The sequence below is a fragment of the Nannizzia gypsea genome, genomic scaffold (genome assembly GCF_000150975.2).
Source record: "Nannizzia gypsea CBS 118893 supercont1.9 genomic scaffold, whole genome shotgun sequence".
NCBI classification, from domain to species: domain Eukaryota; kingdom Fungi; phylum Ascomycota; class Eurotiomycetes; order Onygenales; family Arthrodermataceae; genus Nannizzia; species Nannizzia gypsea.
Genome location: NW_003345193.1, coordinates 82874 through 109203, shown reverse-complemented (window position 1 = coordinate 109203; position 26330 = coordinate 82874). Strand labels below are relative to the sequence as shown.

The 26330-nt window shown below is 47.7% G+C and overlaps 10 protein-coding genes across 10 annotated transcripts; 5 read left to right on the top strand and 5 right to left on the bottom strand.

Moving 5' to 3' along the window:
• Positions 1-2655: 2655 nt before the first annotated feature.
• On the bottom strand, positions 2656-5881 carry MGYG_08273 (GPI ethanolamine phosphate transferase 1; the record flags this gene model as incomplete). The annotated part of the gene is made up of 5 exons (XM_003169321.1): positions 2656-3452; positions 3504-3612; positions 3665-3803; positions 3863-4050; positions 4106-5881. The coding sequence occupies 5 exons, from the start codon at positions 5879-5881 to the stop codon at positions 2656-2658; spliced, it is 3009 nt and encodes a 1002-aa protein (XP_003169369.1).
• A 440-nt stretch (positions 5882-6321) lies between these two features.
• On the bottom strand, positions 6322-7985 carry MGYG_08272 (hypothetical protein; the record flags this gene model as incomplete). Its single annotated transcript, XM_003169320.1, has 3 exons — positions 6322-6551; positions 6615-7040; positions 7097-7985. The coding sequence occupies 3 exons, from the start codon at positions 7983-7985 to the stop codon at positions 6322-6324; spliced, it is 1545 nt and encodes a 514-aa protein (XP_003169368.1).
• Positions 7986-8366: 381 nt separating this feature from the next.
• MGYG_08271 (ATPase family AAA domain-containing protein 1-B) lies at positions 8367-9692 on the top strand (the record flags this gene model as incomplete). Its single annotated transcript, XM_003169319.1, has 2 exons — positions 8367-8432; positions 8505-9692. The coding sequence occupies 2 exons, from the start codon at positions 8367-8369 to the stop codon at positions 9690-9692; spliced, it is 1254 nt and encodes a 417-aa protein (XP_003169367.1).
• Positions 9693-10171: 479 nt separating this feature from the next.
• MGYG_08270 (cystathionine beta-lyase) lies at positions 10172-11700 on the top strand (the record flags this gene model as incomplete). Its single annotated transcript, XM_003169318.1, has 3 exons — positions 10172-10414; positions 10518-11561; positions 11629-11700. 3 exons carry the CDS (start codon positions 10172-10174, stop codon positions 11698-11700), a joined length of 1359 nt encoding a protein of 452 aa, XP_003169366.1.
• A 276-nt stretch (positions 11701-11976) lies between these two features.
• MGYG_08269 (high-affinity nicotinic acid transporter) lies at positions 11977-13903 on the bottom strand (the record flags this gene model as incomplete). The annotated part of the gene is made up of 7 exons (XM_003169317.1): positions 11977-12299; positions 12367-12665; positions 12718-12984; positions 13045-13220; positions 13295-13360; positions 13421-13599; positions 13663-13903. 7 exons carry the CDS (start codon positions 13901-13903, stop codon positions 11977-11979), a joined length of 1551 nt encoding a protein of 516 aa, XP_003169365.1.
• A 2145-nt stretch (positions 13904-16048) lies between these two features.
• On the top strand, positions 16049-17141 carry MGYG_08268 (hypothetical protein; the record flags this gene model as incomplete). Its single annotated transcript, XM_003169316.1, has 2 exons — positions 16049-16266; positions 16346-17141. The coding sequence occupies 2 exons, from the start codon at positions 16049-16051 to the stop codon at positions 17139-17141; spliced, it is 1014 nt and encodes a 337-aa protein (XP_003169364.1).
• An 888-nt stretch (positions 17142-18029) lies between these two features.
• Positions 18030-19251, bottom strand: MGYG_08267 (hypothetical protein; the record flags this gene model as incomplete). Its single annotated transcript, XM_003169315.1, has 3 exons — positions 18030-18275; positions 18353-18980; positions 19118-19251. The coding sequence occupies 3 exons, from the start codon at positions 19249-19251 to the stop codon at positions 18030-18032; spliced, it is 1008 nt and encodes a 335-aa protein (XP_003169363.1).
• A 471-nt stretch (positions 19252-19722) lies between these two features.
• MGYG_08266 (hypothetical protein) lies at positions 19723-20171 on the top strand (the record flags this gene model as incomplete). Its single annotated transcript, XM_003169314.1, has 3 exons — positions 19723-19770; positions 19912-20033; positions 20117-20171. 3 exons carry the CDS (start codon positions 19723-19725, stop codon positions 20169-20171), a joined length of 225 nt encoding a protein of 74 aa, XP_003169362.1.
• Positions 20172-20738: 567 nt separating this feature from the next.
• On the bottom strand, positions 20739-22122 carry MGYG_08265 (acyl-coenzyme A:6-aminopenicillanic-acid-acyltransferase; the record flags this gene model as incomplete). The annotated part of the gene is made up of 4 exons (XM_003169313.1): positions 20739-21431; positions 21511-21659; positions 21805-21979; positions 22087-22122. The coding sequence occupies 4 exons, from the start codon at positions 22120-22122 to the stop codon at positions 20739-20741; spliced, it is 1053 nt and encodes a 350-aa protein (XP_003169361.1).
• A 1883-nt stretch (positions 22123-24005) lies between these two features.
• MGYG_08264 (hypothetical protein) lies at positions 24006-25591 on the top strand (the record flags this gene model as incomplete). The annotated part of the gene is made up of 3 exons (XM_003169312.1): positions 24006-24417; positions 24483-24584; positions 24642-25591. The coding sequence occupies 3 exons, from the start codon at positions 24006-24008 to the stop codon at positions 25589-25591; spliced, it is 1464 nt and encodes a 487-aa protein (XP_003169360.1).
• Between the last annotated feature and the right edge of the window lie 739 nt (positions 25592-26330).

The following is a 26330-nucleotide window of genomic DNA, read 5'->3' as shown; positions in this document are numbered from 1 at the left end:
TTCTTCTTCCGTCGTGAAGAAGGGGATCTGCATTCGATGAAGAAAGGCGACGCAGTTGGTGCATGGTACACCAAGGCTAGCTGCATCGCATCGAACCCTGCAAGCCAAAAGCATTCTGTCAGCACAGTTGTCACCACTAACTAACACAGCGAGCCCCCAATCAAGGATAGACTAACCTTTCGCGCATGGCATGTCTACCAAGTTAAGATCATGTTAGCTCTGACCGTTGAATGCATAGAGGTTTTTGTTTGGTAGATAGATAAGATAGCAGCAGAACTGCCCAAGTGAGCCGAGATGCCTCGGCCCAGGGGAAAAGAAACGCGAACTCTCCACCAAACAAACTGAGAGAATCAAACGTCCGGAACATACCTCGCAGGCCCCGCGATGCGCGTTGTCTAGAAAAGATACCGAGATGCAGTTAGCAAATAAAGGTTGATCCGTAGAACTTAAATAGAGCCGTCTCTTCTCGGGAGCAAAAGGGTAGAGAACTCACCTTCTGAAACTCATCTGGTTGCCTGAACTCGACGCCGTCTGCTTGCTTCCGCTTCCACCATCATCTCCGCCGTCTCCGCGCGGACTGGTGCCTGAGGTGACGCTTCTCGCCTTTTCCGCAAACGAAGAGGCAGCCTCGGGCTGTTGTTGTGGTTGTTGTGGTTGTTGTAGTTGCTGCTGCTGCTGCTCCCCGGAGTCAGCCATGGTTTTTCTGCTCGTCTCTGTATCTGGATCCGGGGTTGCGCTGCTCATCGTCGACCGCAATTCGAGTGAGAAGGCTATCGTTCCATGGACAGCCTAAGCGGAAAGTCGAGAAGGGAGAGAAATGAAGAGAGCAAGAAGAGGCTGCGGAACTCTGGAACGGTGGCACAGGACTTCAAGGATGCAGCAAGCTATAGTTCTCTTCCCTTTAACGGCACGAAGCGAGGGTGTAATGGCGATTTCTGGGCTGAGCAACGATATAGGGCCGTAGTATGTCTTCCTGCGCCTTCGTTTTTGTTGTTTGAGGGAGTCGAGAGATGGTTGATCGGTTTGCGCAGGGGGTGGTGATGTCCGTGTGTGTGTGGGTGTGTGTACACCTGGCCGGTGGGCGGTATCGGTCAATTAACTAGTCGGCCGGGGACTGCGATTACGAGCACCAGGAGAGTTAAAAAGGCGACGAGGACGACAAAGGATGAGCAATCGAGCCGAAAGGCGACGTAGAGCAACGAGCTTTGCGAAGAGTGAGTAGGTGCGTGAGCAGACAGAGAGATATAGGACCAAGGGACGGAGGCGGCGCGGCTGGTTCGGGCTCGTGGCGACGGAGCGCTGACCTACGAGCGTCTTTCTACTGGAGATATAATAGTTAAAGTCATAACTAGCAACTAGTTAAAGCAGAGGCCGCTGGTTCAGCTTATAGCGAACGCCTGGTTAATAACTGACTACGGCGACCCGGGATTGTCCCTTGTCTACCCCAGACTCTTCCCAGCGCTCCGGAGCCTTTTCGTCTCGTCTCGTCCTCCTCGTCTTCCTTTTCGTCCACCTTTTTGGTCGTTTTCGTTCTTCTGCTTCTCTCGTCGCTTCGCGGGAAGATCACGCATCACATGGAGCTTATGTAAGGAGAGAGTTTATAGCTGGATGGGCTAGCTTATGTAAGCGCTTTCACATAGCCTCTTACTGGCTGATATTTTTCAGGATGATGAAATTCTGTCTTTGTCAGCAGGAATATAGCCTTATCACCTGACAGTCACGCGTTAACCTCGGCAACTACTTCTTTCCGCTCTACAAACCAACAACTTCTCGCCCGCGTGGGACGTTTTTTCCAAAGCATCTCGAAAGCAAAAGCCAAAAAAAGGAAGAAAAAGATCTCAAAAGGGACGGTCAAAGTGGCATCCAGAGCGGCAGAAGAGATGGGAAAACAAGAGTTACGGGACGGACAAGGTACATGTTGGTCCCCTTGGCCTCGCTGTAGCCAGCGTTGAGTGCTTTTTTTCCCTTCCGAGTGGTGTATCTATTACCTACAACGTCACTGCACCACTATTATCATAGTCATTATTATTGATATATAGATGACGGACGTTCAGCTAGACGGGCCGAGACGTGAGTTCGTTAGCTCTCTAAGCTTCTCGTTTCCCCAGACTTCCAGACTCTCGGAAGGGATACGAGGAGCGGACTCTGGCCGTTGCTGTTGAACTAGTCCGGGCGTCGGGTCGGAGTCACTGAGTCTAGAGCAACGAAGTAACTATACACTGACGTAGTTCACGGCCGAGTCATGAGTGTGGCTATGTTTTAGGATCTCCAGGCACGAGTACTTAAAAGGCCCATGTCGAATAAGAAAACGACAGCTGACCAATGCCGATTCCGATCTATGTAAGGGGTGAAGTATGCGCAGAAGCTATAGATATGAGGGGTACAGGAACCGTATCATTTTATATGGCTTTGCAGGGAAAGGCAAAAGGGCTTAAACTGCTCTATTCTTTTCTAATAGAGGCCAAAATTAACGAAGAAAAAGGGCGACAGTGGGGAATAATTCGGGAGGTGGAAGTCATTATGGATAAACGTAAAGAGACCTATATGTAGTATAAGAAGGTGATAATAGACAGAGGAAGGATGTAAAAAGTAATAAAAGTAATAAATAAAAGGAAGACGGGAAGCAGTCAAGAAAGAGAAGCAGAAACCCACTTTCTACTTGAAAACGTTCTTTTCCTTTTCGCCTTCCAAGTCAAGCTGGCTTCGAGAGTCATCAAACTCGATGCCAGAAATGAACACGCCGCTCAGGGACTCGATCAGCGCCACAAATATACAGAGCGCACTCGATATGCAGAAGTGACTGATCGTAGTGCCAATATCCAGCCAGCTCCCTTCATCACGCACCATGAAGAAGAAGTTCATCGTCATCACATCGCTGATGCACATCACAATCATAAAGAGCGCTGACGGAGCAACGTGTAGTCTGCGGTTGAGAATGCCAAAGGTAGCACTCAACAGGGCGAAGGGGACGAGGATTTTGAGGATCAGTAGTGCAGCCTGAGCGAAAGGGTTGAAGACGGGTATAAGGCGTGAGACGCTGTCGAGGGAAAAGGAGGAGACGCTGGCAATGTTACCCGTGCTGAAGAATCCCGATTGAAGAAGAAAGAGGAAGAAGAGGGCAATGCGGGCGTCGGAGATGTTAAGGGGGCGGTAGGTAGAAGTGATAGTGGTTGAGGTGTCTGGCTTGGGCTCTGGAGGGGTGGGTTTAGGGGTATCTTCTCGGGACAGCATTGGTTTAGCGGGCATTGATGGTTGAGTATGCTTGTAGATACTGTACTCGAGTCGGACCCAGCTGACGAGAGTTGCAAAGTACACAACGTAAAATAGACCTTCGTAGGAGACTGTAAGGACGATGAAGGTGGGCGAAAAGGAGAGGAACAAGACAATCAGGCGGTGGAAGTAGTGTCCCGTCGGGAAGAACTTGTGCAGCATCGGCAGAAGGAAAGATGATACTAGGAAAAGTTAGACGGATAGTCATAGATGTTATATAAAGGATGCCTTACCCATTGCAATCCAGCCAGTGACTTGGTTACCAAAAGGCAGCCCCGATCTCGCCTGGAGCGATGTAATGCTTGAGCGGGTAACGATGATGGAAAGGAGGATAAGTCCAATCTATCACCTAATAAGTATATATTAAACAGATAGCAGTCTCATAGAATCGTACCTGGGCTCCCATCACAATACGTGAACCTATATTAAAGGTGCTTCCTGATGATGTCTTCACTTTCGATGATGACAGCATAGATTCTTCGAATATCAAGTAGAGCATTCCAATAGCAAACATAAGAATGCCTCCGCATGTCCTTTAAATCAGAAAATTTAGCAATCGAAGCAGCCGTCATAAAAAAAGGAGTGAACTTACACCGTATCTACATCATCCTGTTTCCCGACAGGCAAAAGGGTGAAGTTGCTCATAAAGATACAGCTGACGGCCCATCCTGCTGAAAGCAACTTATTTTTGCTCAAAAAATCGAGTCCGTAGAGGGCTGGCCATATAGAAGCTAGCAGGTAGCAGACTGTGTATATCTCTCGAGTGAAGTATGATTGGACCTAGGGGCTCCACGTTAGTAGATACATCAATCGTTGGCAGTAGAGGTACACTCACAAGCCCTTGTAAAACTCCGATATATAATATGGCTTGCAATAGTAACATGACATAGCCCGTGAAGGACTTCACGTGGCCGAGGAGTATCCTTCGCCCAGCACCAAGAGCTGCTCGGCGAGCAAACACTTCCTCCCAGAAGAAGACCGGGAAAAACGCATATGCATAATACCGCCATGTTGACTGCTGGATCCATAGAAGCGAGTACAGGACCATGAGCACAGACGAAAAAAACATGAAACTAGGGATAGATCGGTCGGGTTCCGTAGATGATGGCAGGACATGCAGGTCTATCACAGTGACTAATGCATACGCGATCCAACCTAGGTATCCCGCTGTTACGATGGCACGGAGGAACAGCCAGTCATACGTCTGCAGGTAACGTAACCCTTCCAAAGCATCCTGGAAGAGTCTTCTAGATTGAAGGATGGATTCCTCGTATTTGCGGGTGGAGATCAACTTGCGAATGGCAGCTAATTGAGCCTCAGGTGAACGCTGTGGCTGCGTGAAAGATGAATACCCCTGATACTTGATAGTGGTAGCTTTCTTTTGTTCCTCCTTGACACGGTACATTTCAAGAACACCCTGGGTATTGGCCAACGCAGCTTTGGCCTTTTCCTTTGGAGTAGCATCGAGGTAGGAGAGTGGGAGTTCACCAACAGAGTTTACAGGGAAGTCTAGGCCAACCAGGTAAGCCATGAGAGCAGCCACATCGGCCTGGGCAACGTCGTGTCGTTTGATATCATCCAGATGCCAATCTGAGGAGAAGCCATCCTCATGCCCAGGTGCGACAGCCCCTTTCTTAGATTTCACTGGTTTAGCTACCCCAGAACCCCAGGCAATAAGGGGCGTACGGGTATTATCCGGATGTCCGTCTCCATGGCTACCCCAATCACTCATGCCGTGATCAGCGGTAAAGACAAAGGCCGTATCCTCATCTCCATAGAAATCCTCTATCAACTCTGTAATCTCGCGAACGCCCTTGTCGACAACTTGAATATTATGCAGGTACTCCTTTGAGTATGGACGGTAGAAATGTCCGGTCGTGTCTAATCCGAGAAGGTGTAAAAAGAACACAACCTTGTCATCCCTTAGCTGTGCATCGAGCTTTTTGTCCTCCTTTGCGGCTGCAAACAGTTCTTTAACACGGTCAAATACCCAGATATCCAAAAATGTAGCATCTCGAGTAAAATCCTCCGCTTCTTCGCTATACATATCAGCAGAAACTCGACCAGGAACAGCGCCCTCTTTGAACATAGGCAAGATATCGGGACTTCCCCAGCTCCAGGTATGTCTGCTTCGGTTGAATACGCTATCAAAATTGACTGGATTCAACTTCCATCCCGTCGTCACAGCCGAAACATCCTCATATAGACCCGCAATCAAAGCAACATGGCCTGGCCTTGACTCTGTTGGTACTCGAGTATGCGATACGCCGAAAGTGCCATGTTCTAGGACGCGTGAACGAAGGAACGGCGCAAGGGGTTTGGGGGTCAAATCGGGTTCTGGGCAGGTTATTTTGTCCTCGCTGTCCTTTGAACAGCCCGTCTTCGGCGGGGACGGGTCCGGGAAGTATTGGAATGCCTTGTCTGCGCGAAGGCCGTCACCGACGAAGAGGACGAGGCGTTTGGCGGGTGCTTTTGCATGGGGGCTGCGTTCGACGCCATATTCTCGCATGCCACTGACAATTGGACTGACGAAGTAAATGTCGAAGATCGAGTAGGTATAGATAAGGTGGAAGAGGACCGCCAGGGCCAGGAACAACCCTGTGCGAGACATCGCAGCGCCGCTAGCTATTATTTTTCCTTCTCTTGCGGTAGCTGCTTCTGCCTAGTGCTGGACAATGAGTGAGTGTGCAGAAAATGGCCGAAGCCTTCAATTGAGCAGGCTATGAAGGCAGAGAGAGACCGCAATCCATCACCCGCTCCGAAGGTGGGAGGGCGCAGCACTAAGTAATATGAGGCTTAAGGGGCGAAGGACAACAAGGTGTTTTCTGCTATTTCTTCTCTGGAAAATAATGTCCTAATCGTGGCTTCTGATTGGATACTGAGCACAGAGCTTCCCGGGCCGCGCGAAAAAGTAAAAATAGTTAAATTTTCTAGTTAAGCTTAAGTAGATAAACAGCTAGAGAAAGACGGTACAGAGAGAGTGCGGAGTATGCGACGAGAGGATAAAGAAATCAAGAAGATGGTAGTAGATTTAGATGTATATGAAGGCGCCTAAGAGTCTGTCTGCTTCTTTGTCAGTCTATCTACTACACGGCTATAAAACATAGCTGCATGCTGCCGGGAGAATGTGATGTCTACTGAAAGATAGTCAGGCAGTATCTCCAGCAGCTCTCGGTCCCTGTTCTCGTCCAGCAACGGAACATAGTGGAACTCTGCAGCTTCCAGGCTGGCAGTCGACCTGTTGTCCATGTTGTGGCTGACACCAAGTTTGAAATGCAGCGCTACTTCTTAAGTTAGTATCAAAGCACAGCAAAACAAAGGATGGAAGACAAGTGTTAACGTACTTCCGTTAAGACCAGTTTGTATACAGTCATACAAGTGATCTGATTCCCGCTTCTTCACATCTCGAATAATCAAGCCAGTAAGGTCACTGTACAAGTCTTCCTTGAGCTGAGCTATCTGAGCACACTCTAAGACACTATTGGCAGCGTCTCTAGAGACAGCACCCGGTCGAGTGGCAGGTCCCCTTGCTGCAGCCGCTTTCTCCGCGTTAGCAGCGGCATTCCTCGCGGCTGTAAGTTTTGACTGTAGCGACTTGGCCTCCGTTTGGGCCTTGTTTAGGCCAGACTTCATTTCTTCAAGCTGTTGTCGCAGCTTAGCCACTTCCTCGTTCCGTGATTCAACTTGCTTCTGTAAATCTCGGGTCTGTTTTGATACGCTTGATTGCTTTGATAGTTCACTCTTTAGGGAATTAATAAGCTGCTTGGATGCTATCGACATCGCTTGTTAGCCCACTACCTCGTCACTGAACAATAAAGTAGCTTACCTGCTGTGGTCTCCTCATGCTGTTTCCGTATCTTTTCCAAGTTGGAGTTTGCCTCAACTATACCAATTTCCCGCAAGGCACGGTATTTCCCTTCCATAGCGTCATACTTCTTGGTCATCTCGCCCAGTTTCACCCTGAGAGCAACTTCGCCATCTCCCGTCTCATGGTTCTTAATAGGGCTGCCCCACGGTTTTATCCCGGACGGCCTAGATGCCCTTCGTTGAGGTAAGGTGGTGTTTGTAGTTTTCACAGGCGATGCCCAACGGATCCCTGAAGGTGTGAATTTCTGCGTCCTGCCAGTGGAAGTGCTAGTTCTGGACGCACTCTTCGCAATTTCCGGCGTTACCTCTGCTATCGGAGATGGTTCTTTGGCCACTTGTTTTGCCGTTGGTCTTCCTTTCTGCCCCAGAGTTGCCTTTGACCTGGTATTTGTAGGAGTGTACTCGAATTCCCCGTCCTTTATGGTCTCTGCTTCCTTTGCTCTCCCTCGTGTCCGACTCTTCCCCTGGCCCTCTTGATTCTGAACAGTCTCTGGCGAATCGAGTTCATCCTCGGATACTCCTTCTCCCCCCACAGTCTCATTTTCTTCCCCAGCACTGTCTGCATTATCCACAGGTGGCTCATCCACTATTTTGGCTGCCTTCCCTCGCCCTGTCGCCGCACCACGCTTTTTTGGGCCTACCACCACTTTGGAGCGCGTTTTCCTTGTCGTCTTTGCGGGCGCAGTCGCGGTCTTTGTCGCAGTAGCTTTTGGTCGGCCTTTCTGTCGTTTGGCTGGTGGAGGTTCTATGCTCGCGTTATCATCGTCGTCGACGCGACTTAGATCATCGTCCTCTTCCTCGCCATTCACCAATGACAAAAGCTTCGACTCTGCCTTGCGCTTGGGCATTGGGCCTGTATATCTCTTATTTTCCTTTATATAAACCACGCTCGAAGCTGTATCTCGAATAGCTTGCGGTATTCAAGTATCAACGCCGAACTCCCTCGAGTGTTTTCGTCTGTTGGCGTTTTGGCTCTTCATGCACGTGACCACTCACTGGCTCGGGCTAACTAGCCACAGCAGCCTCGGCGCAAAAGAGAAAAATATCTCAAGCCACAAATTACTTATCAATCACAAGCAAAGGCCCTAATATTTGACACTTGTGAGAAGCTCGTTCGTCTAGGTTTTTCGAGATAAGAGTGTTTGTTACTGTGCTTTGCTGCTACAGATACTCCGTAGTGCTTTTGTACTGCGAGGAGTCTTGACTGTACCAAATATACATCCTCACTGATGGCTTCCAGCGGAGCCCGGCGCTGGCAACAGCTTGTCCAGGAGCTGATCTTGATCGCTGGCACAGTGCGTGCAAATCCCCCATTCTGCTAGCGGTTGGTGATTATTATTTGCTAATATCTTGGTTGTTGGCAACAGTCTCTTTCAACATATTTTGTCGTCCGGTTCCTATTGTCCAAACTTGAACTCGACCCAGACAGCCAAAAGCGTGAAGAGGCCAGACGGAAGTCCGCCGCAGTACTCAAACGATTAGACAGGGAAGAAGACTCAGATAATGAATCATCAGGGAGCGGGAAGAAAAATGGTCAACGGCGGCAGCGGAAGGAGAAGCTTGTCTTGACCCAGTATGAGCAGACAATAGCTATGGACGTTGTCGCGCCAGAAGACATCCCCGTGTCATTCGACGATATCGGTGGCCTGGAAGATATTATTGAGGAGTTGAAGGAGTCCGTTATATATCCGCTTACCATGCCACAACTATACCGAACATCTTCTTCTTTGCTTAGTGCACCATCCGGAGTTCTACTCTACGGGCCCCCGGGATGTGGAAAGACTATGCTGGCAAAGGCTCTTGCACATGAAAGCGGAGCATGTTTCATAAATCTACACATTTCAACCTTGACGGAAAAATGGTACGGAGACTCGAACAAGCTGGTTAATGCCGTTTTTTCGCTTGCACGGAAGCTAGAGCCAAGCATTGTCTTCATTGACGAGATCGATGCCGTCCTGGGAACAAGGCGCAGTGGAGAACACGAAGCCAGTGGCATGGTAAAAGCAGAATTTATGACCCACTGGGACGGGTTGACTTCTGCAAATGCCATGGGCCAACCCCAGAGGGTTCTTCTCCTCGGTGCTACCAACCGGATCCAGGATATCGACGAAGCTATATTACGACGGATGCCCAAAAAATTCCCTGTCACTTTACCCCTAGCGCCTCAGAGGCAGAGGATCCTTAGTCTTGTACTCAAAGACACAAAGGTAGACAAAGATGACTTTGATGCTTCATATCTCGTTAAAGTCATGGAGGGAATGTCAGGAAGTGATATCAAAGAAGCATGCAGAGATGCAGCTATGGTCCCTGTCAGAGAACTTATCCGAGAAAAACGAGACGCTGGGGCAATGATACACTCCGTCGATCCCGGAGAGGTACGAGGAGTCAGGACAACCGACTTCTTCAAGAGAGCTGGTGCAGTCAAATCCTCAAGGCACACAAGCTCCGCATCAGTAAGGAAGTCCATCTCCGAGAAAGACTGGAGCACCGAGTCAGAGCAGGACGAGATGGTTGACGCACCTGCCGTCGTCCCTGTAGCAGAGGGACTGGACTAGGTCTGTCATACTATCCATGGATGTATGGAACTCATGAGAAAAGACGGATGTATAACCATGTTTTATTCAATGGATATAGGCGTTAACCGTAGATCGGAGGGTTACTTGATACTTGTTCAACGTTTTTTTCTTTTTGGCAACATATACATATACCTACGACAGACCTTATAATAGCTCCCTTCACTCTTAATATATCAAACCCATCAGATATCATCTTCGTTATGTCTACTTTGCCGCAACTTCCTGGCCAAAGACGGAGATTACATAATAGCTAACTACTTTCCGTAGATGACGCGATCGCTTTCCGTTGGAGAAAAGTACGAAGAGTCACATTTGGCTTCTCAATATCAAAATCACAAGAGAAAATTATCTGATATTCCTAGCATATATCGCCATCTACTATTACTACAGCCTCTTGTCCTTCTGGACCTTCGTTTCTTTTTCTCTCTTGTTTGTTCCCCTATACAATTGGCATCAAGATGTCCGAATCTGGCCCTCCCCCGCCAGGGTCTGCTGCAGCCGCAGGAACAGCAGCAACAACGGGGAAGGGTGGCAGCGCTGTAAAAAAAGCATTCCCGCATGTTGACCTAGCCGGCCATGACCTACCGCCATCTCCTGCTCCGTCAAGCCCACGGACGGGGAGGAGGTATGCCCTTGCAACGGAATTGGTATATACCGAGGGCAATGACCAGTTCAATGCCAGCAGTGTACCGATATACCAGGTAAATAAAATCACTGCATCTTGATATCTCAATTATGATACCCACAGTCATGTTAATATCTACTTTGATTACACTTATTGAACTGCTTTGCTAACGATTACAGAGTGCTACATTCAAGCAGACATCCGGCGGCGGCGGCGGTGAATACGACTACACGCGATCAGGGAACCCTACTAGAACACATCTCGAACGCCACCTGGCCAAGATCATGTCTGCACAGCGAGCACTTGTTGTATCTTCCGGCATGGCAGCATTGGATGTAATCACGCGACTCCTCAAGCCCGGAGATGAAGTGGTGACGGGAGACGATCTTTACGGAGGAACTAACCGACTGCTCAAATACTTGTCTACCCATGGAGGAATCATTGTACACCACGTCGATACTACCAATCACGAGAAGGTTGAGCAGGTACTCAGCTCCAGGACAGCGATGGTCTTACTGGAGACTCCTACGAACCCATTGATTAAAATCGTTGATATACGTCGAATCTCCGCAGTGACCCACGCTAAAAACCCGGGTGCTTTGGTTGCTGTAGATAACACCATGCTTTCCCCACTACTGCTTAACCCACTAGACCTAGGTGCTGATATCGTCTATGAGAGCGGAACCAAGTACCTCTCCGGTCACCATGATTTAATGGCAGGTGTTATCGCAGTCAACGACCTAGCACTTGGAGACAAGCTATACTTCCCCATAAATGCCTCTGGGTGTGGTTTGTCGCCATTTGACTCATGGCTACTTCTGCGCGGTGTCAAGACGCTTAAAGTCCGCATGGAACAGCAACAGAATAACGCCCAACGAATTGCAGAATTTCTTGAATCACACGGATTCCGTGTTCGATACCCGGGGCTAAAATCACACCCTCAATACGATCTCCATTGGACGATGGCTCGAGGGGCTGGTGCTGTTCTTTCATTCGAGACGGGAGATGTTATGATAAGTGAACGCATTGTTGAGAGTGCAAAGCTATGGGCCATCAGCGTTAGTTTTGGATGCGTGAACAGTTTAATCAGTATGCCATGCCGCATGAGCCATGCCAGTATTGACGCAAAGACTCGCAAGGAGAGGGCTATGCCCGAAGACTTGATTCGTCTTTGCGTGGGTATTGAAGATGTGGATGATCTAATCGATGATTTAAGAAGAGCCGTAAGTCGCCAATATCTCTTATTGCTTCCATCCGAAATCTGATTTACTAACGAATCTATGGGAATAGCTTGTCCAAGCTGGTGCGGTTAACGTCACGTTAGACGGCTTCCACAACATCAACCAGGCCTCCACGGCCTAAGATTCTGTCCCTATTTCGTCCTTTTTGATTCCCATACTGCAGGCGTTCCCGGTAAACTGTGTTATAAAACATATCACGATCATATCACTATGGAATGGCGTCCAACCGCCTTCCAGCAGAGGAATGTTAATGTCTTATGTATATTTATAACTTAAAATATTAACATGGAAGTTAGATTTGCGGCTACTTTGGATGCACAAGTAGCAGATAACTGCAATCTAATTGAATTATTTTTTTTCGGTTTTCTGGCCTTCTCTTTTACATCTAGCTGTAGGGTCAAATGGTATACCTGAAGAATGGGCTTAAATCACCCATATCCAGCAATTGTTGTTGTGTATACCTAGCTCTGATGGTTTCTTCGCCCTGTTCCGCAATTAACTTATCCCGCTGATCATTCACCTTCTTGAATTCTACTCGCAGGAATATAGCTGTTATAATTGCAATTCCACATATTGCCAACGAAACCCCAAATCCCGTTGGATACCTTGGTTTCTCTTTGGCAAAGTATATATTTGACCCAGCTATGCCTCCCCAGTTACCAATGGAAATTAAAATTGCCATTCCAACGGCTCGTTTGGACGAAGGTGCGAGGTTGTTAGCTGGAATCGTGAGTTAGTAATGTATCCCTTGAATGCACCTAATGCCTCTCAGCGTATTAAAACTTACCAATTAGACAGAGCACAGGAGTAAACGCGGAGTATAGTCCGCATGCAATGAGGAACAGCATTCCATACGTCAAACCAGGGTACCGGGGATGTGGGATGGCTAGCTGTGCTGCAAATCCCAAGAGGGCAACGGTATTCCCAGCGATAATAAACGGGGTTCTCTGCTCATAATGATCAGAGAGGTAAGCGAATGCCAGGATTCCTATTGTTGCTGCAACATATATCGGTATAGTGAGGAGCTGCGCCTGTGCGGCAGTATATCCGAGATCACTGATAACTGTAGGCACAGTTGCTGTGAATCTATATGACTTTTAGCCGGCCATTTGGTTCCTATTATAACACTTTTACATACCCGTAAACACCAATAGTATTGGCCCAGAACATTAATATAGCACAGTAGATTTTCCATTCTTTAAAGGCAGCTATAACATGCCTGGGTGTAATCTTGTCATTGTTAGTGACTCGCCCTTGGCCAGAACCCGTCTCAAGAGATAGTCTGTTGACAATGAACTTCCTTTCTTCCTTAGTTAAGAACTTTGCTCTCTCAGGGCTGTCCGGAAGTATAAACCATATCACAATGGAGAAAGCAACAGGTAGAAGTCCTTCGAGTATGAATATCCTAATTCCATATATCAATTAGCTGCTCGTTGTTCGCTTTCTAGATAATGTGACATCTTACCAACGCCATCCCGCGAGATTTGCAATGCCATGCATCTTTTGAATTGCAAATGCGAGAAGGCCTGAAAATGCTCCAGACAAGGAAGCAGAGCCGTAAAAGATGGCCATCCGATGCTGTACTTCATACCGCTTGTACCATATCGTCAACAGGTAGGTAGCTGCAGGGAAGAAACCAGACTATATAGTTCATCCAAGTCAGGTATCAACACTTGCAACTGGTATGGTATAGAACATGGTTTAATTAGGTATACCTCAGCTACACCCAGGAAGAATCTAGCAATAAGTAGACCCTGGTAACTCTGGACTACTCCATTAAACTATATTGGAGTGTTAGGGAAAGCTGTAACTAAGGCTCTTGGGTACACTTACGTAGTAACGGTACCCCAGCCTAGCATCATGATAGCAATCCATACCGACGGTCGCAGAATTTTAAGAATTATGTTGCTAGGAACTTCAAACAGGCCATATGGGATAAAGAAGAGTGTTAATGCTATATTATACTGATAGCCTACCAAATGTAAATCCGTCTCCAGGCCGGCAATTTTAGCATTTGCAACTGGTTGTTTTCAAATTAGTGTCTCATCAAACCGAATACTAGATTTTCAAAAGAAATACATACTGTTTCCTCTGTCAATAAATGCAAGTAAATAAAGCAGAGTAAGCAGTGGAATAAGTCGATAGTCAACCTTTCTCAATATCCGCTTTGCTTCCTCTGGAGAGTAGGCTTGGACGGATACTAGGGTCTCGTCGACCTCGTCGCTCTCCACAACATCAGATGCCAGGATTTTGTCATTGTCCACTCTAATCTTTGACTTCTCAGCCGTCTCGGGTTTGGACGGCAGAGATATGTCTGGATTCATCAGGTTCTTATGTTAAAATCGTCAGATATCTTATTTAATATGTGTTTTGGTTGTGGGATTGTAGGGGAGTCTTTGTTGGGATTGATCTGGGTAGTTATATTGATATTAGGACTGGCGCATGATCATCCAAGCCGTTAACTAGCGCCTCACCCTGGTTGATTTACCCCAGTCTGGATACACAGAGAAGCCACTTACATAGAGCGGTTTGACCGACAGATGATAATTTTACGGAGTTATGCTTGGGCTGAAGCCCCGGCTATTCAAATGACTTGTTCTTGTTAGTCACTGTTCATCGGGGCTGTAGTTAGCCTGTTGGAATTCTTGGATGTAAATAACAAACGACATACTATAAAGGGTGCATTAATTCTATGAAAAGGGAATATCTATTGGCCACTCTCCCATCAATAAACTCATTAGTGATTAGCACCTAAGGGAAATTTAACCCTTGGTAAGGTGAGCTTAAATATAACTTCTCTTAAAGATTTTGGTACGTTCGGGTATGCTAGTTCACAGTTGTGCTCGCTTTCTTCTTGACTTGAGATGCCAAAGGTCTGCCCAATTCCTAAGTTCAGGATTGCTAGACCCGTCTCTCTGGAGCTGAATATAAGTATAGCCCCTTAAGTACACGGGTAGATGACGGGTTTCTTGGATAAGTGGGGCGAGAAAAACCTCTGATTTGGATATTGGACATTCTCCTTTGCTTGTGGGGACGAGCATATGTTTCTCTCAGAACAAGTACAACACCTGCTATCAAAACTCCCATCTCTTCATAGCTACCCGAATTTAGAAGAGTTGGTAGGTTTAAGTTAGGGTTCGGAAGCCGTCAGGCTACCACGGTTGCGGTAAACCAGTGTCCAGTTTTAAGCCATATTCATAATTTCCCAACAATGGCGAAAAATGGTGGCCTCATTTCCCCAGCATATATATTGATGGTCTCCCCCACATTCTATGTGAATAATAACAGGAGGTTGACGTCCCCGATTTTGGTACTGACGGCACAAGCGATAGGGAAAATCAGGAGCAAAGGGTTGAAAATATTGCATCGTACAGCCGGCCGTTCTGGGTATACATTTCCATGTTAGACTAGAACTGGTACTGTTATCAATGGTATATTGCATCTGTACCCTACACTACATTAGCTAGCCCCCTAATGCTTCTATGCTGAGGTTGGCCAGTCCGTTGTATTAGATAGTGAAATTATTGCGATCATCTCTGATTGATGATTTGCCGCCAGGTCGTAGGCTCGGTCATCCCATGAACTTGGCGCAGCTAACAAAGCAGAGAGTTGGCCTTTAGTTACTCCGTACGTCTGACAATAGTTAATCGGACACAGGAGCTTTATACCCCTTAACATAAGGGGTAGTTGAAAGACGGCTGAGATGGTAACTAGCATGGACAACTCATTTCTGAGGCAGGCTTGACTATCAAAGTCACACCGTGTATATTGCTTCTTCCCTCCCACCCGCCGCAACGCGATCCTATCCCTTGATAGGATAGGAACTGAACTGCTCTACCCGACGATATCACCGATTTGACTCTCGTTTATTGGTGACGACGAAGAATAGTTGCTTTTTCTCTGTGCCTCGATTCAACTCGGCTGAAGTCATTTCTCCGAGCAGACGGTGACCAGGCAGCCGGCAAAGAAGCAATCAACACCGACCAGCAACGCTACTGGCCGAAAGGTCTCGGTTCCCCAGTTCCGCTGGCTAGTTCGGCCTCAAGCTGCCATGGAACTTGCGTCTCTTCCTTCTCCATCGTTTTCTTTTTTTTTTGCCTTGCAAGGGGACATCCTGGTCAGTCACGTGATTGTGCTTGAACTCGCCCAGGGTTTTTGCTTTTAAAGGGCGCCAGGATGCTTGAGTCGACCGGTGAAAAGACGCTGGTTGGGGCCTTTTTTCTCTCTCTGGTGGAAGAAGATATCAAGGACAGCCTGAGTGTGAGAGACGCCTTGCGTTTGTCGACCCGTTTGCAGCGTTGGACTCATCAGCCGCGAATCAATTTCGTCCCTTTTCTCCGCGATACCCGAAAGTATCTTAGGCATAGCCGGACTTGTCATTATCTCATACGGAAATAAGTCCTGGCAGGTTCTTTAATTCTTCTATTCTTAGCTTGAGTGCCTGGCAACAATAGCTATACTATCCGGAGATGTCTCGCGAAGGAGTCGAGTCCAAGGCGAGCTCAGTCCCTTCCGGAGACAGCCGCCAGGGCTTCCTCGAGCCACGCCAGCTTCACGTACCTGAGACCGTTCTCAGCGGGGCGCGAAGATGGAATACAGGGCATCTGGGATCAAGACTAGCAGTTGATGTGGTTAGTGCTGCAACTGCTGGTGCCCTCATATGCCCGATGATCACGATCATTGACCGGTGAGTCTTGAGCCATGTTGCGCTGATATACCTACATATTATACCTAGATATGACACTAACACTCGGCACCGGTTCTAGTTCGATTATCGAGAAAGCAGCAATGGGAATCTCAATTCAATCCAGTTTGGCCTCATCGTTAAAGAGCATGATAACAAAACCTCATCGATTCCTCACTTCGACACCGTTCCTTCTTATATACACTCTCTACTCGTCCACATACCTCTCTGCCAATCTGATCGACACCGCGGTGTCAACCATGCAAGATAAGGCGTATAATAATGTATCCACTGGGTTCATGAAATTCATAACCACAGCATTGGTGAATATGTCAATATGCGTGTACAAGGACTCCCGTTTTGTTAAGATATTCGGAAACCAAGGAAAAGGGAATAGTTCGTCAGCAGCGCCTGCAAAGGCATCAACTACGGCAGCTGCTATTGCTCCACAGATCAAAGGAGCGGCCGCTTGCCTACCACAAAGTACACCAAAGATACCAATAACTTCATACGGTCTCTTCTGCTTCCGAGACAGTATTACTATCTTCGCCTCTTTCAACCTCCCGCCCATAGTAGCAAAATACGTACCGGATGCAGTTGCATCAAATCCAAAGTCGAAATATGCTATTGCTCAATTCGCAATACCAGCTTCTATCCAGCTAATCAGTACCCCCTTTCACTTGCTGGGATTGGACCTGTATAACCGCCAACCCCCCGGTGGATTACCAGCGGCTGATAGATGGGCACGCGTGAAGAGAGACTGGGCTCCAAGCTGTCTTGCTAGAATTGGACGAATTTTGCCAGCCTATGGAGTTGGTGGTGTGGTGAATACAAGAATGAGAGAAAGATTTATGAGCTCTATTGATCCTGGCAAGTGATCGTAGAAGAAGAAATGTTACCTTTTGCATGAGATGCTGGTGGACCCTGCTGGTCTCCTGTGTCCCCATTAGTGAGGAGTAGCAGGGGCAAGACGTGCCAATGCATCTGCAACTAACAGACCCTGGATCACCACATTCTATTTGTATTGACACATGCGATACCGACACTTCCGAACTTTCAGATGCATCCGATCCCGGTCCAAAGGATACTAAATGTGCCCTTTCACTGCGTTATATTTCCTCCTGATCAGTGTCCACATCGGTCCCTTTTCTATTTTCGGGATAATAAATAGCCCCTTATGACCCTTGTTTTTCTCGCTTTACTGGACTTTCCGGCTCGGTTGAATAGACCTTGGTATTTTTTTTTTCTTGGAAACTATGAGCGAATTCGTGGATGGACGGCGTTATGTACTGGAAATTGGGTACGCCCGTTCTGTGTTTTATTCTATTATATGATCTATGGCGCCCAAAGATAAAAGTTATAGACTTTCTTGTTTATAGAAGCCGCGAATAAAGCATCTTGCATATATTGTATTCCGTATAGCTACTCTCTTGTTCCGAGTAAAAACTAGTAAGAAAAGGAGCTCTTCGATCAAAGCAAGGGAGATTCCTGGATTAGCTACGTTACATCAATTATTTTGCGCTTTTTGATATAAAATGCCAAATGCGGGTAAGTGATGAATATACAAGGAGGACATTTCAAAGAAAGGAGAACATAAAGAGAGTAAGGAGGGATGGTTAGGAAGCCTTGGATATAAATGGGGACACCACCGGGTAGATGCTTGATAAGAACTTGGCGTATAGCCAACAAAGGGGAGATTGTGGGTATAGTTAACGGAGGTTTGAACATATAAGTAGTCAAGGATAGCGTGTATAGTTATTTCAGTTTCATTCAGACTTCTCGCGTCGAAGTCGTCGCTCTTCCCTTCGGCGCTCTCGCTCTTCTTGTCGTTGCTTCCTTACGGCCTGTGCCGCATAGAAGGCCTCTGAAAGCGCTCCTTCGGAGAGAGTCTCTTGAGGAACGGCATTAGGTCCACCGAACACCAGGAAGCCATTGTGGAATGCCCATTGTACGGCTTCTTCAACGGGTTTATCAAATAGATACGGCAAGGCTGGGACAACGGAAAGCCCAAGCTGTTACGTTAACAAAAGGGGCCGAATGTCAGCGTCTTGAAATCGGTTTAGTTATGCGTTGGAGTGGCGTGACTTACCCCGATTGGTGCCCAAGTTCTGAAAAACACGCTCTTCATATCCTTCATTGCTCGTCCAGAGTACTTGACAATAGAGTGGATTGTGAATGCTGGTAAGCCCATACTGGCAATGGACTGGAATACGGCTCTCTCGGCCATAACGGAACGGTAGTCCTCACTCATAGGGATCTTCCTTGTTGGCCATGGAGCCAGAGTATCTGCCTCGGGATCTTTCCAGGGCATCGGATGTTTGGGGCATGCTGTTGAGGTTAACGTATGCTCTTCAATGTCCTTTAGAGCAGCCTTGTTCACAAAGTGCTCTTCCAGTGCCTTGCGGTCAGTACTACTTTTCAAATTAACGTCTCCAGCAGCAATGGTCTCATTAGCCTTTCTAAAAGCTTCACTCTTCGGAGCGAGTATCTCCTGGTTCCGTAGATATGCCTTGTATCCTTCATTGGCGACATCACCAAAGATGTAAGCCCAGGAGACACCGTATGCGCCTTTGACCAGCCATGGATGCGCCACTGGCCGGAACGACTCTCCAATGTCCGATGTATATGCGACATAACGGTGTGCAGAAAGAAGTAGCGTCCGGATTCGAGCTGCGTAAGCCGAGTATCGATATCCGGTATCAACGGTATCTATCGAGCTATAGCCAGCCAGATATGGTGCGTGAGTACAGTGGCGTCCCAAGTAGCAATCAGGCAGCAGAGGGGTTTGATCCCACCCCTCGGAACAGTCAAAGAGCAGAGAAGAACACAATTCAGGGAATGGAGTTAGCCTTACTTGCCCTCGTAAAGCTGGTCCAGTATTTCATCCTCGCGGTCGACGAGCTTCTGCAGCTCAGGGGTCAGTTTGCGGGTGCGAGGCACTTCCGGCCGGGAGTCGCCTGCCACGGCGAGTTGCTCGTCCTTGGCCATAGCTGGAGCTGTACGAGCTGTAGATAAGAGAGCTATTAGTGTAATTCTAGTGATCGCTTCCCGCTCTCAGAACACTGCGGGTGTATAGCAGGAGAAGAGGCCCTGGAGCAGGCCGTCAGCACGAAGAAAAGCGTCGTAAACACGGAGCTTTGCATCTACGGAGTAGAAGAAGCCGTTCGGCGGCATTTTAAAGCATCATGCAAAAGCGGCGGCAAGACCCGGGGAAACAAACACTTTACGTCATCAAAGCTATTGCTGAGTCATATATTAGTCAAAACTGATTAGTAATAAATCACGTGGAAGGTTTGCCGATTCGACGTCGAACTTGCAAAACAGCAACAACTTTGAAGAAGAAGCAGAAGTTGATTCCGTCCAGCCCAGCCCGCCAGCTCCAGCATTGAGATCTCTGTTCGTCACTCTGCGTCGTATTCCAGGGTCTACACGCCTTTCTACAACGTTACCGCATTCACAATGGTTGCCACTTACACTATCCTCGGCCGCAAAGTCGGTTCTCACGTCGTACGTTCACACTCACCTTCCCTAACGCTCCCAATGGCCCCCTCGGATTAAAAGGATCGTCCGAGACAGGTCGCCATCCTTATATCTGCTATCAATTCGCTTTGTGAGGCCTGTTACTGATGCGTTTCTGTCCCAAATTAGCTTGCCATGACCGTCCTCGGTGGCACCGCCGGTGGCATCTACTTTGCCCTCCCAGGAAAGCAGAACAAGGCTCAGGCCCCACCAATCAAGGCCAGCAGCAAGGACGAGGAGGCATTCATCCAGTAAGCCGAGTGCTTCTACTTTATAACGTTCTATTTGAGCATCTACGGATGAATTAAGCATGATACTAACACTTCCGTTCTAGGGAATTCCTCAAGAGCGTTGAAGCCGAAGACTCCAAGGCCAAAGCCAAGCACTAAATCCGCCTACCTCGACGACCCGTACCTGCCGCTCTCTTTCTGGATTCTCCTCCTTTTATCACTTCGCCTCTTTAACTCCTCGACGAATCTCTGACCTCGGTTTGCTGGCGAGAGCGGGAAGAATTGATATATGTAAAATATATGTATAGCGGCGGGTTTTCCTTTTGCATTGATATTCATTAAAATGGCAATGCGCGCGAGAAAAGAGGTCTCCGTGATTGTTTAATGCGTGCATACGTGTCTGTGTACTAGGTTACCCGCTGAGAATGATAGATATCGTGTCGGCATGAATAGACTTTTTTGGCATGGTTCTCCCATACGCAAGCTTAACTTATTTACCTCGTTTATCTCCAAGCACAGATATTGACGGCTTGTTTATTACTACAAACATGGCTATGGTCTGTGGAGCGATAATTTCATTATTATATACTAATGTGAAGAGAAATAGGTACGCCCAGGAAAAAAGGTGAACGTATAAAGACCACGAAAACAACATACCAGAAAACAACGAAAATGCTTTATACCATGAATCCAAACAACCGAACCGAACCAACCATTTAAACCATATCAGGGTTTCAACTCAATACGCCCCTGGGGGTCAACAGGCCTTCCAATCGTCACAGTGGCCTTCACCTGTCTAAGGTTCATGATAATGCTAAACAGCGTGGACTTCGTATTCTCGCCCTTTGCTTGACGACATATTGACGTCGGATATCCCTTCTCATCCTTCAAGATTGCTTCTACCTTCTCAAATGAAGGCTTTGGCCCGCTCTGGCCCAGCAGTTCTCTTAACCTTGCGAGTCGGGCCACACTATCGGGCATGAACATCACGCACTGCACGCCATTCTTATGGTTGTGGACATAGTGATTTGTATGAGTGACGATGTCTGGCCTGCTTTCCATAAAATCACCCATGTTGAGCCATGCTATGTCGGTTGACGAGCACTCGAGACCGGTGCCGCCGGTGTGGTCAGCGATAGTGATATGACATGCCGATGCAACGCCTACTTTTCCAAGTTTGCCAATGGCGTCGACACGCGAGGAACTTTCCAGTGTTAGCCTGAGGGCAAGGTGACAGGGCAGTCTGGTGAAGTCTACGCCTTCTGCCTTGATGGCGTTAAGGGTAACTCCCACGCCTCTTGAGTTGAGGCCAATCTTGCCAATGATGCCAGCTTCAGTGATCATGTGGATAGACGGCTTCGATGTATCTAAGGGAGTGATATGCAGCGCGATGAGATTTGGCGCCTGCTGGTCTTCCCACTGAAGTCACAACAATACATGTTAGAAAGAGGGTATTTGGGTATACACGTTTCTTTGCTGGCCGAGGGTATCAACTTACATCCCAGTTCTGTGCAAGGAAACTCTCACTTGGATTCCGCCATGAAAAGGTTGTGCATCCATCATCGAACATGCCATATGCAATCTCGGTACGCACATTCAACGCCAGAATAGACTTCACGTCAACACCAGCCCCCTGTGCGATTCCTACTCAGAAAAAAGTGTGTCAATAGGCGGCAAAAACCGAGTTATACAGAGCAGAACCTGGAACCGGTGTAACAGAGGTGGCCAGCCCAGCCAGGTCAGAAAGGTAGATGGATATATTAACATGACGGCAGTAGTATAAATAACTAACCTCGTATCTCTTGCATATAGTTTGGAAATGTCGTCTCTAGTAATGGCTGGAACTTAAGCGCTGTTCGACACACTTCAGGCCATCCCATGGATGACCTCTGCTTCAGCAACGTCTTGTAGAAGTCTAAGCTTCCATGTATCTCCTTGGAGGCCTGCTCTCCATGCTGGCGCCCTACCTAGATGTGCAGCAGAAGGTTCAGTATCAGGCGGGTTCGACAAGATGATGAACTGGGGAGCTGGTGGGTGCGAGCGAGTTGATCGTGTGTATGTGTTATCAGCTTACATCGTATGGGCTTCCGTGGCAGACAACGGTGCGCATAGTGACCTCCCCTCTCCCTTCGTCAACGGATGAACGTCGGTGGCTTCGTTGGGACGGCGGTTGTATAGTTAGCTAACCAGATATTGATCAGATCAAGCCCTGTCAGTCAGGCTACTTGAGATCGTCAACAGGGCAAAGAAAAGATGCAGCAAACTGGTCGATATCGCTCGTCTGATACACACTCGGCAAACTCCCTCCTTTCGCCCAGGGCTGCGGGGATGGCAGCTCCTGGACCAATCAGCGGGTCAAGCCAGCGACGACGTTTGGTCCATCGTCCAAGTGTCTTCTTTGTGTCACCGAAATGGAGGTGAAGACGGTGTCTACAGCTTACGGGAAGCGTTTGATGGTGCTTACTACAATGGTTCTTCGGGCTCAGAGGGCTTGCTGCTTCACCGTGGTTAGCTGAATAGCACGCTCAAGTGCAGAATAGGTAGAGCACTCGGCAAGAGGGCATCTCTTTCATATCGGGGCTACAAGCAAATAACCCCTGGTTGACAGATGTTAAAGGTGGATCTCTCAAAAGGGGTAGATGATCAACCGTATGGTAAGGTAAGTGATATTATCTCCATACTCCAAACAAACCATGGCTTACCATACAAAAGATACTCCATATTTGCACATATAATGATAGTACTTAGTACCTTTTTATTCATCTCTTCATCCAGCTCTTCGTCTCATCTTCACGTCGTTTTCTCTCTTTCCATCTTAACTTTTCTCCCCTTAAAAGCAACCGCCGGAAAAATTCAACGTCTCGGAATTTTGATATTCCATTGATTATGTAATACAACACTTTTAGAGCTCTATCGATGAAGCTTTCTGGAGCTTAAAAGTCAAGATAAACAAGAAGACAAAAACAACCACAGACGTCGAATGAGAAGAGAAGCGAAAGAGCATCGCTAGAAACAAGCAGAACTCCCAAATGAAGCCGACTCCCTTCCCGTTCTCATTGAATATTGGCACCGATATCGTCCACATCCCTCGCATCCAACGACTGGTCGCTCGCTCGGGTGGTGTCCGCTAGCTCTACTGCCAACCAGAAGACTCCCCTCTCCAGATTCGTCCGTCGTATACTCTGTGAACAGGAACAGGGTTTACTTCAGGTCCAAGTTCAAGCTGTCTTTCCATTGCGTCTGATGTCCAGCTACCGTCTCAGTCTATAACCCCCCAGACTTCTACAGAAATCGCAAGATGGCTAGCTGGACGGTTTGCTGCTAAAGAAGCTGCTCGGAAGGCTGCTCCTGGAGGCGCGACCAGCGTAAGTTGGAAGGGAGTAGTAGTTCGAGCTGAAGCTGATGGAAATGGACGGCCAGAGGTGGTGTATCTTCGTGAGGGAGAGCCCGTAGGTCACATTGGGAAGCTATCAATTTCTCACGATGGGGAATACGTTGTTGCAACGGTTCTTGCAGCTGCTCCAGAGTCATGAGGCTGTAAAACGCTTGCCATGGGAATGTCTCTATTCCGCAACTGATTCCTTCTTCCCCGTGTGATAATCAACAAATGCATGTGGCCCATATCAAAGCGCCAAGAGCAGACAACTCCCTAGTTATCGGACTTGGAGATATAAATTTTCTGGCATGCTTCCTGCACAAGCTTGGATGCACCTAAAAAAGTACATCTACCGCAAAGAGGAAAATAGCCTTGTCTATATAGCCTGAGTTTTTAGCTGAGAGGATGTGGTTTCTGTCACGCTCACAACTATTTGTGCAATTACGCCATCAAGGGGTAAGGACAGTGGCATCCCAAAGCAGCAATCTTGAGCTGTTTGAGTATACGTCTGGCCGATTCCTGTAAGTTTTATCCGGCACCATGTTTTTGAAATCCAATAGCTGATGAATGACTGTACTGTAGGTTCAACGAGCAGCTTTGTCGTACAGAGCGCCCGCATGCCATTTAATCGTGACGCCCTAGCTACTGCCATATGCCAAGCTACCTGCCGAGCAGAATCTGAGCTTACCTCAATAACGAAGCTCGCAGAAGGTGGTTTCAATAGAGTGCCTCAAGCTACATTCAAGGATGGTTATACCGTGCTCGCCAGGATCCCCTACAACTCGATGGCCCCAAAGAGCTTGGCCGTTGCAAGTGAAGCTGCCACTCTTGGGTTGTTACACGCGCGTGGTTTACCTGTTCCAAAGGTCCTCGGTTATTCTGCAAACAATTTGAACCCTGTTGGCGTCGAATATTTACTCCTAGAAAAAATTGATGGCAGCCCTCTCGGCGATCGGTGGTTTACCATTGGTAACAAGACCCGTGTCAAAATTATGAAGCAAATTGTCGAAGTCGAGACACGACCATTCCGTTCCCCGCAAGTGGCAGCTTGTACTACCGCAAAGATCTTACATCTTCGGAGCCTAATTTGTTAGTACCTGAGCAAACCACTACTGATGAAATTGTGGTTGGCCCCATTGCCCAGTATGAGTGGTGGTATAAGGAACGAGCCTCATTAGACGTGGACCGTGGACCGTGTACTGCAACCAGCCCATTAGCCTGTTTTTAGCCGAAATTGCTAATAATAAGGATAGGGAAAACGTTTTTAAGGTGTTTTGAAGCTCCAGCAAAACGTGAGATCCGATTTTGTGAAGATTTTGGAAGGCCTCGCCTCCACGTCGAGCGGTACTTGCGCGAATTACACAAACTAGAAAAAATGACACCGACTGCCCACGTCCAAATTCTATCGAAATACTTGCAGCTTGCGCCCTACTTGGAGATACCGTCAGAGCACCCTTTCGCTCTGCCAGTCCTCCGACACCCAGACTTTTCACCCAACAATATACTAGTTAATTCAGAAGACGAAATCGTAGGAATAATTGATTGGCAACATGCGGCCATTCTACCTCTTGGCCTGTGCGCAAACATTCCGTCCTACTTCCAAAACTGGGGTGATCCCGTGTCGGAACGGCTTACAAAACCAATGGTTAAGCGCCCTGAGAATTTCGATTCACTGAGCGAGGCCGAGCAGGAATCTATAAAGGAAACAATGCGGAAACAGATAGCTCACTTCTACTATGCCGCCGTGACGATGAACCAACTACCTGATCATTTTGATGCGTTGCGAAATTATAACTCCATGCTTCGTGCAAAGCTCTTCACTTTAGCCGGAGCTCCCTGGGAAGGTGATACTTTGACCCTCAAACATTCAATGATCGAAGCCTGCCAAAAGTGGCCTATGCCCCTCGAAAAAGCTTCATACCCAAATACAGTTGACTGCCCAGTACACTTTACTGAGGAAGAAATGGTCCAATGCGTGACAGACTTTGCACAGGAACAAGAGAAGCTACAAGAGCTTACGAAAATGAGGGCTTGCGCGAATGTCGACTCAGTGGGATGGGTTCCCGATGATGAGCACCTTGAAAAGTCAATGGATATTGTACAAACCATCAAGGCCGGGCTGCTAGAGCATTCTACCACTGAACTGGAGCGAGAAGCTGTGGCCAATCACTTCCCTTTCGACGATCATGACGAAAGACTTTAATCTTGAAGTCCCATTTCTGTGCAGGAGATGTGATCATAGCTGCCTGAAGGATGCAGCGCTTGCTATCATCGTTTTCTTGTACAGCTGTCAAATTATGGGTAAAGCACCTTGGCATTAGAGCGATTATCAGCCACTAAATACTTAATGTATCTGCCTCTTATTGACAGGAGACATCTAACTGACTGGCTCCGGGGCCATTCATTTCTTGACTACCAATTAACGGCCCCTTCTTCTTCTAGCCTCGGACAGCTTCCTAAGGGTACATCTACATCCACCACTGTCTCTTTACAAACAAATAGCTGCACGCAGAGAAGAGCTGCCAATATTGATCAGCACTATATGAGCACCTGCCAAGTATAGCGGACTCTATGATAAGATAGCCACTTATACATATGACTCCATAACTATGCTGTATTATTATGTAGCTGCATAAGAGAGGATCCCCCTGTAGCCCAAGTGGATGCGGCATTCAGAATGATGCATGGTGGAAACAGCTATACTCCGTACATAAGGAGCCTGATCCTATCCTTCCTAGATTTACGATATACATACTCCGTACAGGTCACAGAATATAGCTACAGGTCAAAGAGTTCGACATTCATCTCTTCCGTCTCCGGAACGACAGGAAAGAAACGCACAATGAACTAGGGATGACGCTGGTGAAAGGGAGCAATAGGCTGACCGGTCGACTGGCTATAGCGTATTTCTGTCGCTGGATAGAAGAATCCGGCTAGTTAAG